The sequence below is a fragment of the Ranitomeya imitator genome, chromosome 2 (genome assembly GCF_032444005.1).
Source record: "Ranitomeya imitator isolate aRanImi1 chromosome 2, aRanImi1.pri, whole genome shotgun sequence".
Lineage (NCBI taxonomy): Eukaryota > Metazoa > Chordata > Amphibia > Anura > Dendrobatidae > Ranitomeya > Ranitomeya imitator.
In genome coordinates, this window is record NC_091283.1 from 52,198,551 (window position 1) to 52,213,717 (window position 15,167).

The 15,167-nt window shown below is 40.1% G+C and overlaps 1 protein-coding gene across 1 annotated transcript in view; it reads left to right on the top strand.

Moving 5' to 3' along the window:
- LOC138661799 (cytochrome P450 2F3-like) overlaps positions 1 to 15,167 on the top strand; it is a 100,159-nt gene that overhangs the window by 72,279 nt on the left and 12,713 nt on the right. Inside the window, exons 4-9 of the mRNA XM_069746724.1 lie at positions 5,886 to 6,035; positions 6,226 to 6,386; positions 8,926 to 9,102; positions 9,226 to 9,367; positions 10,154 to 10,341; positions 13,409 to 13,550. Coding sequence (XP_069602825.1) covers positions 5,886 to 6,035; positions 6,226 to 6,386; positions 8,926 to 9,102; positions 9,226 to 9,367; positions 10,154 to 10,341; positions 13,409 to 13,550 — 960 coding nt within the window. The remainder of the gene's footprint in view (positions 1 to 5,885; positions 6,036 to 6,225; positions 6,387 to 8,925; positions 9,103 to 9,225; positions 9,368 to 10,153; positions 10,342 to 13,408; positions 13,551 to 15,167) is intronic.

Below are 15,167 nucleotides of genomic sequence, written 5' to 3' on the forward strand. Positions count from 1 at the left end.
AGCAAGGGAGAGATCACCTACTCACCATATTAGCCTTTATCCTTTTTTTAGTATTGTTTATATTGATAAGATATACTGTTTTGGCTGTTATTGTCTCCTGACCCTATATCAAGGGTGATTTTGCCCAGGAATATTAAAAATTACATTTTAGAGGTATTTTTGTTTTTCTTTTGGTTTATACCTAATTTATACTCCGGTATTTATCATTTTTGGTACAAATATAGCTAGTTTTCTAGCCTGCAATAGCAGAGATCAACCTTGGCCCACAACAGGATCCATCTACTACTTCACCTGGGTTTGATTCCCACTAAGACACATACTACTAATTCACTCTTACAAATGATCTAGGCATTGCTTGCCAAAAGCAGTGGTACTGTTTATTCCCAAAAGCTCCCTTACTCTTGGCCTTTCTCTTCACACAATCTTATACTGTATGATGATACTGGACCTTCAGTTGACCACTTCTTTAATTGCAGCCTCCCATCTACACTACTTCGATACAGATAGAAAAGCTAACCCCACTGGTGACCATTCCCAGGCCTGTCTCTTGACCAGAGGCTAAGCATGCTGATTGTTTGATAATTGCCTCCAAAACTACCCCTCTTATAGACTCATAGGCGTATAGGCAGAATGCATGAGTGTCAACAAGCTCCATCCTTTGCTAGCTCCCTGGATCTTGCTTGTCCTCTCTATCTCTCGTGTCACCCAGAAGACCTTTGTTACTGTTACCACTCATGTAATGACAACCATGTGCACCACAACCTGCCAACCATCTGGTCTGCAATAAAGCATTGTATGGTTGTACATCACATATATACACGGCATAACCAATAAACATCTAAGTAGTCTTGTTAAAGAAACTGCAATTATTAATAGATATATAGACAGTCTATAGGATGCGAATGGGCATCCACACAATTCACTCTCCTTATACAGTCAGACAACGCCCGTAATACTTGACTTTATGTTCTGATGTATGTTTTGTAATGGTATGGTATGTTCCAGGAGGTACAGCCAAGAGCTTGTTAGCTTGGGTACATCAACGCCTTTCATGGTAACTGCTGGCTACTCTCCCAGGCAAAATTACATTACATAATAATAATAATAATTCTGATCTAAGCCTTTTATTATGTGACCGATCTGTGACCCGCAGCTTCACAATACTAGATTTGTGCTTATGACTAAGTCCGTACCAATAGAAATACATGATGTTGTGTTCTTACCATTATTCAGACATGAACACTTCACGGTCCTCAAAACAAAATGTGCCCCATTCTCTATGGATAAAAATGATCTGCACAGTAAATATTATGAAAAGAGCTTAGATTATTAATTGGATCCATTACATTATGTAATGCATAAAACTCTTGGCCCAGACATTGTCTACTGGCTTACATGGTTTGGCACAAGTATCTGGAATTAAAACAGTGTTTGCAAATCTCTGTAGAGATGTGAGTGCTTTGTAAATTATGTAAAAAGCAAAGTGACCTTGTAAATTCATGACTTCACATTTTGTAATAATTCTGAGTGGCTTCATTATGGTCCAGTGCTGCATTCACTATTCTCAAGTCTCCAGAGCTGGTATGTCATCTTCACCAGGCATTGGCAGTAGGTACTGGTGTAAGAAAAATAACTATTCCGTTGACTTACTGGTAGTGTTGAGCATTCCGATACCGCAAGTATCGGGTATCGGCCGATACTTGCGGTATCGGAATTCCGATACAAAGATCCGATACTTTTGTGGTATCGGGTATCAGTATCGGATCCATAGTGAGGTGTAAAATAAAAATTAAAATAAAAAATATTGATATATTCACCTTTCCGGCGGCCCCTGGACATCACCGCGGGTAACCGGCAGGCTTCTTTGTTTAAAATGAGCGCGTTTAGGACCTGAGGAATGACGTCGCGGCTTCTGATTGGTTGCGTGGCGGTCACATGGGCGGCACGCGACCAATCAGAAGCCGCGACGTCATTCCTCAGGTCCTAAACGCGCGCATTTTAAACAAAGAAGCCTGCCGGTTACCCGCGGTGATGTCCAGGGTCCGCCGGAGAGGTGAATATATCAATATTTTTATTTTAATTCTTTATTTTACACATTAATATGGATCCCAGGGCCTGAAGGAGAGTTTCCTCTCCTTCAGACCCTGGGAACCATCAGCATACCTTCCGATACTTGGTGTCCCATTGACTTGTATTGGTATCGGATATCGATATCGGCGATATCCGATACTTTTCGGGTATCGGCCGATACTATCCGATACCGATACTTTCAAGTATCGGACGGTATCGCTCAACACTACTTATTGGAGCTCATTTAACCCCTTAGTGACGGAGCCAAATGTTTGAAATCTGACCAGTGTCACTTTATGTGATAATAACTCTGCAACGCTTCAACAAATCCCAGTGATTTTGAGATTTTTTTTTCGTGACACATTATACTTTATGATAATGGTAAATTTAGGTCAATATGTTTTGTGTTTAATTATAAAAAATATCAAACATTTGAGAAAAATGTAAAAAAAATTTGCAATTTTCTAAATTTGAATGATTATCCCTTTTATCCAGATGGCCATACCACAGCCAGCCATTAATAAATAACATTTCCCACATGTCTGCTTTACATCAGCACCATTTGTAAAATGTTATTTTATTTTGTTAGCATTTTAGAAGGTTTAAAAATGTAGCACAAATTTTTCATTTTTTCAAGGAAATTTACCCAAAAAATTTTTTCTTATCCATGTTTGAAGTGACTTTAGGGGTCTCATATATTGGGAAACCCCCAAACATGATACCATTTTAAAAACAGCACCCCCTGACATATTGAAAACTGCAGTCAAGTAGTTTATTATCCTTTCAGGTGATTTACAAGAATTAATGCAAAGTGGCATGACAAAAATGAAAATGTGTATTTTTACCACCTAAATGCCTCTAACTTCTGAACAGATTACTACAGCCATCAGACTCTAAGGCCGTTATTTGGTGATGAATTGCCATGGCAAACATCAGGACCACAAAATAATGATCTGAGGGCACCAATTTGGATAAAGAGGAAGCCCTCACACTCTGTTAACCATTTATAATGATGTAGTCACTATTGACAGCAGCATCTAAGGGGTTAAATAGAGTTGGACGGTGCAAACACTGATCTGGCTGATGCAGCAAGTTGTCAGCTATAGTGCACAGCCGACAGATGCTGGATTGTTACCTGTATGGGGATATTATTCTCTTATATCTCAGCCTAACACTTTCCTGTCTTGGCTAATTTTTATTTTTACTTGTTCATTCTTTTCTCCTCTTTTTCATGATCTATATATTTTTTTTCTGTCCATACGGAGGCTTGTTTTTTTTTGTGGGACAAGTTGTAATTTGAATTACACCAATCATTTTTTCATGTTCTAAAAATCACAATTGAGATGAAATGGTGAAAAAAAGTAATTCCACCATAGTCTTTTGTGGATTGTTTTTTTTACAGCGTTCATTGTGCAGTAAAAATGAAATTGCAAGATGATTCAGAGTTTTGCTTTTATTTTTTTCGCTTTACTTTTTTAGCCCCCTTGAATCTTTTATCTGATCCCATACCCTCTTATTTGATTTTTTATTCTTTAATACAACTATATTGTAATATGTAGCTAAAATTACAGTCTCTTATGAAGCCCAGCCCATGGAGTCTCCTATGAAACCCAGCCCATGGAGTCTCTTATGACACCCAACCCATGGAGTCTCCTACAAAACTCAGCCCAATGAAGTCTCTTATGAACCCAGCCCATGGAGTCTCTTATGAAACCCAACCCATGGAGTCTCTTATGAAGCCCAGCCCATGGAGTCTCCTATGAAACCCAACCCATGGAGTCTCTTATGAAGCCCAGCCCATGGAGTCTCTTATGAAGCTCTGCCCATGGAGTCTCCTATGAAACCCAGCCCATGGAGTCTCTTATGAAACCCAGCCCATGGAGTCTCTTATGACACCTAACCCATGGAGTCTCCTACAAAACTCAGCCCAATGAAGTCTCTTATGAACCCAGCCCATGGAGTCTCTTATGAAACCCAACCCATGGAGTCTCTTATGAAGCCCAGCCCATGGAGTCTCCTATGAAACCCAACCCATGGAGTCTCTTATGAAGCCCAGCCCATGGAGTCTCTTATGAAGCTCTGCCCATGGAGTCTCCTATGAAACCCAGCCCATGGAGTCTCTTATGAAACCCAGCCCATGGAGTCTTCTATGAAACCCAGCCCATGGAGTCTCCTATGAAACCCAGCCCATGGAGTCTCCTATGAAAGACAGCCCATGGAGTTTCTTATGAAGCCCAGCCCATGGAGTCTCCTATGAAACCCAGCCCATGGAGTCTCTTATGACACCCAACCCATGGAGTCTCCTACAAAACTCAGCCCAATGAAGTCTCTTATGAACCCAGCCCATGGAGTCTCTTATGAAACCCAACCCATGGAGTCTCTTATGAAGCCCAGCCCATGGAGTCTCCTATGAAACCCAACCCATGGAGTCTCTTATGAAGCCCAGCCCATTGAGTCTCTTATGAAGCTCTGCCCATGGAGTCTCCTATGAAACCCAGCCCATGGAGTCTCTTATGAAACCCAGCCCATGGAGTCTTCTATGAAACCCAGCCCATGGAGTCTCCTATGAAACCCAGCCCATGGAGTCTCCTATGAAAGACAGCCCATGGAGTTTCTTATGAAGCCCAGCCCATGGAGTCTCCTATGAAACCCAGCCCATGGAGTCTCCTATGAAACCCAGCCCATGGAGTCTCCTATGAAACCTAGCCCATAGGGTATCCTATGAAACCCAGCCCAGTCTTCTATGAAGCTCAGCCACAAGAGTATCAACAAGGCAACCACAGGGGCTTTCAACAGTCCACTATGGCAGCCAATCTGTGCCAAAAAATCATATCACAGGGAAGTGTGATGGGTGGTATTTACATCCATTTACTGCTAATATCAATCCACTTCCAGAGCTAAAAGCAGCTAATCAAAGGGGGTCACAATATTTATTTTGTAACCTTACCATAAGCTTAGACAACCCCGTTAAGAATTACATAGCCTGGTGGCATCAAAAATTAGACTCTTAAAAAAACAGCATGATTATAACATCACAGGTGGGTCCAATATGGTAAGAGTACACTTTGCTTGTCAGGGCTCAGTGGACTCCATTTTAATCTCCTTACTCCACTTACTTAATCCACTTAATCTCCTTAATCTTATCAGTGAATGCCTAACTACTGTTTAAAAAAATAATTAAGCTTCAGAGCCAGAAAGTGCGGTGCCCTGGGATTATTAAATAAGGGGCCCAAAGTCATCTAAAAAATGACCGAAACTAATAAATTTCATGCATTGCAATTACTGGTGGATTATTGAAAACATGGAAGGGATACGTTTCGATGACCTACTGGAAACCAAGCTGCCCATTATACTTTTCTTGCTAAAGATTCCTGTCTGTATGAGATCTAAGCATCATTCCAGGCACTGGGCAGCTACAAGAATTTAATGTACCCACATTAACTTGAATTAAGCTGTACCCTAAGTTTCTAAAGGTCCAATGGATCACAGATAGATCAGGCAACTTTGTAACATAAAGTTTAAGATGACTGTACAGTTGGTCCAATGATTTGAAGTATTTATTCTCAAGAAATCCTTTTCCATTTTTTTTTAGTATTTCTGACAATATTACCATAGTCATTAAATGCTCTTGAAAACAAGTGTTAATCGTGAATCTGTAGACTCAAACTAAAAGCATCAAAAACCTTACCGTGGTTGGAGTTCAAACTATTACACCTAGATCCATAATATGCATGCACAAATTATAGTCATCTGAATGAGTGCTTAATGTTACAAGTCCAACCTTCACTCTGTATGCCTATTTTCTCTTAACTCAGGGATAGCATTTTCCAATGGAGAGAAGTGGAAGGAGCTCAGGCGTTTTGCATTGGTCACGCTTCGAAATTTTGGAATGGGAAAGAGGAGTTTAGAAGAGAGAATTCAAGAGGAAGCACAATTCATGTTGGAAGAGTTCAGGAACACAAAGCGTAAGGGCCAGGAAATTCAGAAATGTTACATGTTCTTTTATAAATTTTGTATACTGACTCTTTTCCAAAAAGTTGTAAGACTTTTTGTTTCTTTTGCAGAAGAGAATACTGAAAAAGCATTAACTACAATTGATTTCCAAGCTGTTTTCTTAATAAAAACTGGTCTTTATTAACTTTGTTTACTCTGTAGAAAAAGCCTTTGATCCAACTTTCTTCTTGAGTCGAGCTTCTTCCAATGTCATCTGCTCAATCGTCTTCGGTAATCGGTTGGAATATGAAGACAAGAGGTTCCTGTCACTTCTTCAACTCATCAATGAGAATTTTCAAATCGTAAGCTCTGGTTGGGGAACGGTAAGTGGAAAAAAGTTTAATTTTGTGTTCTACTTCACCTTATCGGTGTACCTACTATGGAGGCTGAAACCATGACTGCTATGTGGTCCTTGTGAGGGTACGGGTGATAAGAGAGGCAGTGCTTAGTGTGCTACTGTCATTAAGGCCAAAGGGCATTTGAGTTTTCACTTATACATATGTCTCTTAAAATCCTAACACATTTTTGAGTCAGTTTTAGGAAAAGTATTTATGAACTGCACTCTGCTTTATTAGTAATCATCTATAGTTCATGATCATCACAAAAACTTAACATAAGAGGTCTGTAACTCATTTAAATTAAAGGGATTGAGACCTTGACAACCTATCCTTGGGAGTGGTCATCAACAGCAGATTTGTCAGTATAAAACACCAAGTACCTCCATCAATATGCTGATATCCGATGCCATCGCCTCCTCAAATACACAATACATGCACTAAGAATTCCATATAGCCATGGATTGTGTATTGACCATTCTTGGGTAGTTGAGAACGACCACTACAAAGAATAAAGATCAGTCCTGGCTCCATTCAATGTGTACTTTCAGTGGACAGAGTACCGACCTGATATTCAAGTCCTTTAATTTTACATGTGTTCCCATCTATGCCTTAAAAATTTTCAAAACATTTTATATCCATCTATTCCAAGTTGCATAAATCAAAGCCACATAGAGAAATCATGGCTTTATGGAGTAGGACTGGAAGATTGGCCAACCTGGAAGATTATAGTGAAGAAAGGTGACATTAGCAATAACCTCCTTAATTTTATTATTTAGCAGCTCCCCAAGCCCAAGAAGATAGAGTCAATTAGCAATATGATGAGTCTGAAATGGCTGTATTCTGGAAGGATTTTTATGGCCCACAAAATTATGGATTAGTGTCACACTTGCTGGTGGTGCACGGGGAGGGAAACCATGTGGGGGTGCCATCAATGATTGTTACAATTAGCATTCAAAGTGATGAGTTGACCTTCTAATTGAAGGTGATTATCTGGTCTAATCAAGACAACCCATTTCCAAATGCCACACATGCCATATATAGATGTCATAGAAGGAGGGTCTTGAGCTCTAGGTAAGAGCAGCTGTGGTAGGCTAGGTACACCCATGTATGTAGTGACCATGCATTTACATAGCGCCAAAATATTTACAGACTAGCAAAATATTCAACAATTTCAAACAAGAGGAGTGAGGCCCTAATTCCAAGAGCCTACAATCTATGAAAACTCAGGGGTGGATGACACAAGTAGTACACACAGGAGGTTCTTATCTTAATTAAGATACGGTAGAACAAGTATGGCTACATGACATGGTCATTGTCTGGTATCTTTTGTATTCATAGTTAGGAAGTGGATTTGAATGCATAGATTTTGGTGAAAATAGATGAAATGCAAGACCAGGTTCTAAGGAAAAATGTTAAGATTGCAAACTAGTAAAGAATTAGATTAGTGTATGTGATTTGTCTGCCTAAAAAAGATATGTTTTTTGGGCACGTTTAAAACTGTTGACAGTGGGATTAACTGGATTGTCTGAGGAAGTGCATTCCGGAGTATTGGTGCAGCTCGAGAGAAGTCTTGGAGTCTGGCGTAGGAGTTTACAATTATGAAGAATTTTTATCTCAGATTATTGGACACGCAGAAGAAAGTAGGGATAGGATAACAGATGAGAAAGTACTTTGTGGGAATTATCAGATTCAATTATATTTATTGGGAAACCAGTGTGGAGACTGGCACAAGGGAGGGACATTGGAAATGCAACCGCACCATTCAACGTCATATAAATGGAATTTCACCCCTGAGGAAGGAGGGTGAAGCATGCGTCAGGGCTTGGGACTCTCTTGTCAGGTGATCTATATTGTATAGGTATGTAATTACTAATTTTTCTCTTCCATTTATATGATGTTGAGTGGTGCGATTGGTTTTCCACCTGTTGTTATATGGTCCGATGCATTGAAATAGTGGGACAATGGGTGAGTGTATGTAATATACTGAAGTGGGGTTACTAGTATAAAGCTAAATCTCCCTTTCCCACTTATTCTCCCATGCATCAAATCAACTTTAACCATTTACCAGCTTTAATTTGTAATACTACTGTCTTGCAATTACATGCTTACATTTATATCTACAGCTATGTTTAACCTTTGTTATTCATAAATTTTATACTTCTCTACCATGAGATAGGTGATTCATGTGGGACGCAGTAGTCTGACGCAGTAGTGTTCCTTCAGTTTTTCTTGCATTTTATCTTCTTGATTTTGCTATACTTCAAATGTTTAATAATTTTTGAATAAACATTTGCTTTTATATTATCTGGAGGATTTTTTTATGCATTGTTTTATCCTGTGGGGTTACCCCTATGCGATTATGTTGTCTTGCTAATTATGCTGTGCATCTCCACCATACACTAATGGATTGGATTTAAGGATTCTCGTTCATATAAAACCAAGCCTTGATGATACAACAGAAAATTCACATGTATAGAAATAATAGTTGTGTGAAAGCATTAACTCTTACTTTCATCTTGAACAGTTTTATAACATGTTCCCTGGCATCATGAATCTTCTGCCAGGACCTCACCATCGCATTATCAAAAATTTAGAAAAACTTAAAAATTTTGTGCTGGAGAATGTGATAGATCATCAGAAAACATTTCAACCTGATTGTCCGCGTGATTTTATAGACTGTTTCCTTATCAAAATGCAAAAGGTAAGTAAATAGATCAGAGACTCAATAAATAGTCATCAATGAGAGACTCAATGTGCTTTTTTTCATCTTTGTCCTTTTTTTTAATAATTTCTTTGGTCTATAAATTCTTTTGGCTGGTTTTAGGAGAACGGAAACCCTACAAGTAACTTCAACACGAAGAGCCTTTTAATGACTACTCTAAACTTGTTCTTTGGAGGAACAGAAACTGTTAGCACTACTTTAAGATATGGGATCCTTATTCTGATGAAACACCCAGATATCACAGGCAAGTATCCTCTGTTGTATAATAAGTTTACTATTGTCGGAAAACTCTGCTATCTGAACCAAACAAAAGTCCCATTCTTATAGCATTAATGTGAGTTCTCGCTCCCAAAATAATCTCTTTGTAGGAAATTATATTGCTATTAATTAACATAAATATCATCTATAGCTCTTATGATACCTATGTATTTCCATGTTAATGGGCTACCAAAAAACTTTTTATGGCCTGACGGTGTATAGTCATTCTACAGTCATATTCTTGCACTCTCCACACTTTAAATTGCTTTGTCTTCTATCCCTCACCCAGGGAGGATCTTCTCTTCCACTATCCACTGGGTATAAAGTACCTCCCCAATAGCATGATAGCATGACCCGTTTATCTAAGACAAATGATGTGTGGACATACCGTCGTCATTCTCCTACATCTACTTGAATAGTTTCCTGCACATGCGCATGACCTTTTTCAGTAAAGTCTATGGAGACAGCTAAGCCAAGCCTATCAGACAAACAGCCCTGGTGGTGGAGTCGGCATACTCAGCTAGACATCAAATGAAATAGCCACTTGTCATATAAGTAGTAATTGCAAAGTATCAATCAAAAATCCAATACTGGAATCTTCTTATCTGGCTCAAGGGCCTCCACAGATGCTAAGACCTGGAGGCATCTGAATACCCTTTAGCAACACTCTTGACCAATCATCCACTATTTCATAATTAGACAAGTTAGATCTAGTATCACTTTAGATATATTGATGCTTAGAATTCAAATGAATTATTTTGTGTCCAACCAGAGAAAGTTCACCAAGAGATAGACAAAGTGATTGGAAGAAACCGTTGCCCAACAGTGGAGGACAGAAGTAAGATGCCATACACTGATGCTGTGATCCATGAGATGCAACGTTTTGCCAGTATAATTCCATTGAGTCTACCACATTGTGTCACACGGGATACCCAGTTCAGAGGTTATTATATGCCTAAGGTGAGAAGTAAAGCACATTAGAATCCTTCACATAAGCGCTGTCTATGTGTTAGAATCTGTAACAGGTCTGTACATGCCTTACCATGAGTCATTTATAATGTTGATGTCTTAATTGGCAGAGGACCTTTTGAACAAAGGTTCAGGTGTAACTGCAACCACTGCAACCCCAATAGCTAATCCAATACCATATGTCCGATTTGACCATATAGGTATACAGTAAGTTGTAATTCTTGATTCTAGATGGTATTGAGAATACATATAGAGTCATAAATCATATGGAAGTAAAGAAAAAACATTTTCAATCACAAACAAATTTAAAGGCTAAGTATGTGACATGTGTTTGAAAGGGTAAAGGGTAGAAAAAAGTTACAATAATAGACTGGGCTCAAATAAATCCTATGCAGTTGATGGGACACATCAAATATTCGGCTTGCATTAATTTAGTAGACAAAGAAAAATGAACCTTTGCTTATCTCCAGAGAAAACAAATTATTTGACAAATTGAATCAATATCATCAGTGACCAGTCCAGAGAACAGTGTGTTGTGTTGGCCAATCCTGTCAGTATTGGTGTTTTCCAAAAATTGTATCTATTTTGAATGACTTAGTGTGTCCAATTAAAGGAGTTTCTAAATTTAGGATATTGATGATCTATTCTTTGGATTGGTCATCAAGATCTGATATGTGGCGGTTTCACATCCAGAACCCCAAGCGATCATCTGGTAGCCAGAGTGTCACGACTCACAAGGGTTGGTTCAACGGACGGGCAAAACAAACACCAACAACGGGATGGGAAAAAGGGGATGAAGGCCCTAATAGTATGGAACGAGGGATGGGGCACCTCTAACCTCAGCCTATGCCTATCCCTAAGATCCCCCTAATGCCCTATGCGGGTCTTTTTCCTCGCTGCCGTCACGTGCCTGTTCCACAGCTGTCACCTCACTAAACCCTGGCTAGTGCACTTGCCAGCAAGGACAATAGCCTCACCACTTCAGATAGTCTAAATCTAGGAAATAGTGACAAGCATGAAACAGACAAGATAAATAAACAAGCAACTTAGCTCCAGGCTCTGCTGCCAAGCTCCACACTGCAGAGGATACGGAAATAGGACCCCAAACTCCACAGAAGTGGCAGATTCAGAGCTGACACAACAAATTTGCAAATCCAACGCTGGTCTACATAGAAAACTCACCAACAATCAGTTGATGCATCAGGTGACTCTTTAAAGGACGGTGGGAGTGGTCACCGCTCACATCAGCTGACCAGCAGCATAGAAGCTGTCAGCAAGGAAACTGATATTAACCTTTGCTGGCCAAAAGTAAAAACCACGTTTAAATTAAAGCAGAACCAGAGCTGTCATGACTCCAAAAATGAGTCGATACACAGATTCTTTTTAAATCGTACTGAGCTGCAGGTTTTGACAATGGACAATACACAGTGTACAAAGATGTGATTTTGTAATTTAACTATTCAGGTCAGTATTATGCATATGCAGTATTTGTAAGCCAAAACTAGGAGGACAACATGAATTGAGTATAGTAAAATAGAGAGTTAGTCAGGGCAGGAGTCAAGTAACCCACATTTTGCACTGCCTTTTATCCATGTGCTTTCTTTCTATCCTCTTGTGTTCCCTTGCCATCCACATTCACCCCCCATCCCCCTCCATCACAACTCATACACTTCAGCCCCTCTATACTTCCCTCTCCCATGTACTTCTCACCTTCCTTAAAAACCTCAGCCCATCTTGCCCAAACATATTGCACAAAAAACTTCTTACAATTCCAATATCTACTTGCTCTTTATCCTCTTATTCCTCCTGATTTCGGGGGATATCTCCCCCAACCCTGGTCCACCGTCCCCCAACCTCAACCCCTATCCTACCTCGCATCAAAACCACACTAATCTTTTTAATATTACTTGCACTCCTTCATAACCTTCTTTTAATTGTGTCCTCCGGAATCCACAGTCTGTATGTAAAAAACTTCCTTTTCTGCACAATTACTTTCTGAACAACTCTCTGAATCTGTTGGCCCTCATTGAAACCTGGATTCAGGATTCTAACACCATCTCCCCTGCCGCCACTTCCCATGGTGGCTTACAATTCTCCCATTTCCCGAGACCCACAAACAGACCTGGTGGTGCAGTCAGCATACTCCTGTCCCCACAATGCACCTTCCAGGTCATCCCCATAGTTTCATCACTCTCATTCCGTTCTTTTGAGGTCCACACCATCAGGCTCTTCCGTCCCCTTTCCCTCAGAGTAACGGTCATATATCGGCCCCCAGGTTCACCCACCCAGTTCCTTGACAACTTCTCAGCCTGGCTGCCGCACTTCATGTCCTCAGAACTCCCAACCCTTATCCTGGGAGACTTCTACATCCCCATAAACAATCAAGAGGAAGATAGTCACAAGCCAACAAACAAAGAAGAACTGCTTAAATTTTTGTAACAGGAGTGACATAAAGTCACCCAAAAACAGTGTGAAAGACTGGTGGAAAGCATGCCAAGACGCATGAAAGCTGTGATTAAAAATTTTGGTTATTCCACAAAATATTGATTTCTGAACTCTTCTTGAGTTAAACCATTAGTATTATCGTTTCTAAATGATTATGAACTTGCTTTTTTTTTTTTGCTTTATTTGAGGTCTGCAATGCATTTTTTTGTTGTTTTAACCATTTCTCATTTTCAGAAAATAAATACAAAATGTATTGCTTAGATCTTTGGAGACATGTTGTCAGTAGTTTATAGAATAAAAGAACAATTTACATTTTACTCAAAAATATACCGATAAAGAGAAAAATCAGACAAACTGAAAATTTTGCAGTGGTCTCTTAATTTTTGCAGAAGCTGTATAATATTGACCTTGATAACTAACAGTCCCAGTCCAACGTGTCATAAGTTTTTCATTGTGTCTGAGAAGCCCAGAGTTTTGTCAGACTAAAACTTCAGTTGTTGATAGAGACAGAATGCAGGATTAATAACAGGGAGTGGAAATCTTGAGAGGATCATTAAAAATAATGCAATCAAGAAAATATAATAATGCATATTATATGTTGACTGACTTCCAGGGCACAAATGTGATCCCAGTCCTCACCTCAGTCCACAATGACCCTGAGAAGTTCAAGGAACCCCAAATGTTCAACCCAGAAAATTTCTTGGATGAAAATAATCGGTTCAAGAGTAATGAGGCTTTTATGCCTTTTTCTACAGGTACAGTAATAATGAGATTGCATGAGTGTGTACTGTGTATAATTACTGACTCATAGATCCAATGAAAAAAAAATCCAAAGGTAAAATTCAGGAATATATAATGCACTGTTTTTTAACAAGCATTGACCTGGTTTCCTTTATCTACATAATGCATGAGTTGTTTGCGTCCTGCATTGTCCCGTCATATTCTGTATTGTCCCCAATAGACTTTGAAAGTTGTGTCTATTTGTATCAAGTACAACTCTCTCTGAAACCAGCATTAAAAAGCAACCATAAGGTTTCTCCATTCAACACCAGTGCTACCTTTTTTCTTTACATTAAATTTGCTGCAGACAAATGTGTCCTTTCCTCCTCCACAGCATTTGACTTCCTAAGTAGTGTTGAGCGACTTTTACTTTTTTAGGATCGAGTTGGGTTTCGCGAAACCCGACTATTCCAAAAGTCGAGTCGAGTGAAATCAGCCGATTATCGCGAAAAGTCGGAGATCGATCGAAACACGAAACCCAATGCAAGTCAATGGGGAAGCATAGTCGGCAGGGAGTGGAGGCCAGGAAAACACCTACAGTGCCCATATTAATGGCAAAAACATCCATTCTTGTTACTGAAGTTTGTCAATCTTAATTTACCTTATAATAATAGTTAGGCATTGTAAATTGGGGGTCATTTGGCTAAAGTTGTGGGGGGTATGGCTGGTTCAAGTATTTAGTGGGCTCAGGAAACGTGGACCACGTCACGGCAGTGGAGTAGGGAGAGGTAAGTATTTCAACTTTGCAAGTGCTGTGATCCTGAGCAAGCAGGGGGGGCCCACTCGTTCGCATTGGCACTGGCACAGGGCCCCTCAAAGTATGGCGGTGTGTTTGCACGGCGAGGGCGCCTCCCACCGGCAGCCACACTTTTGCGTACTATGAGGGGCCCTGTGCCAGTGACGTCGCCAACGAGTGGGTCCCCCCCACCTGATGAAGGAACCTGCACTTTCATCTGCACCTTCCTCTTTGTCCCCGTGTAAGGTGGTATAGTATGCGGGAAGGGGAACCTGACTTTCAGCAGGGTTAGATTCTGGCTGTGTAGCGTGCAAGGGGAATGTAGTGGTCTGGGTCAATGTACCAGCAGAGTCATCTTGCACAAATAATAAAGTGGGCTAAATGCATTTCAATATTGGTAACAGGACTAACCAGGCGGCATTGCTTTGTTCAGTGGAGGACAACTGTATTGAGAGGCTGACACAGTGAGTAGGCCCAAATCAGTAAGTAGGCTAAATGCAGTTCAAAATTGGTAACGGTAGTAAACAGGCGGCACTGCTTTGTTCAGTGGAGGAGAACATCAAGGAGCGGCAGACACCGTTAGTAGGCCCCAACCAAACTAGTAGGCCAAATGCAGTGTAATCTAAAAACTACTTAATGAAAGCCTGAAGATAGAAGCTCAGGAAAGGAAACCAAGAGAAAACCTTGGAGCCGCAGACACCGTTAGTAGGCCCCAACCCAACTAGTAGGCCAAATGCAGCGTAATCTAAAAACTACTTAATGAAAGCCTGAAGATCGAAGCTGAGGAAAGGAGACCAGGAGAAAACCTTGGAGCGGCAGATACCGTAAGTAGGCCCCAATCCAACTAGTAGGCCAC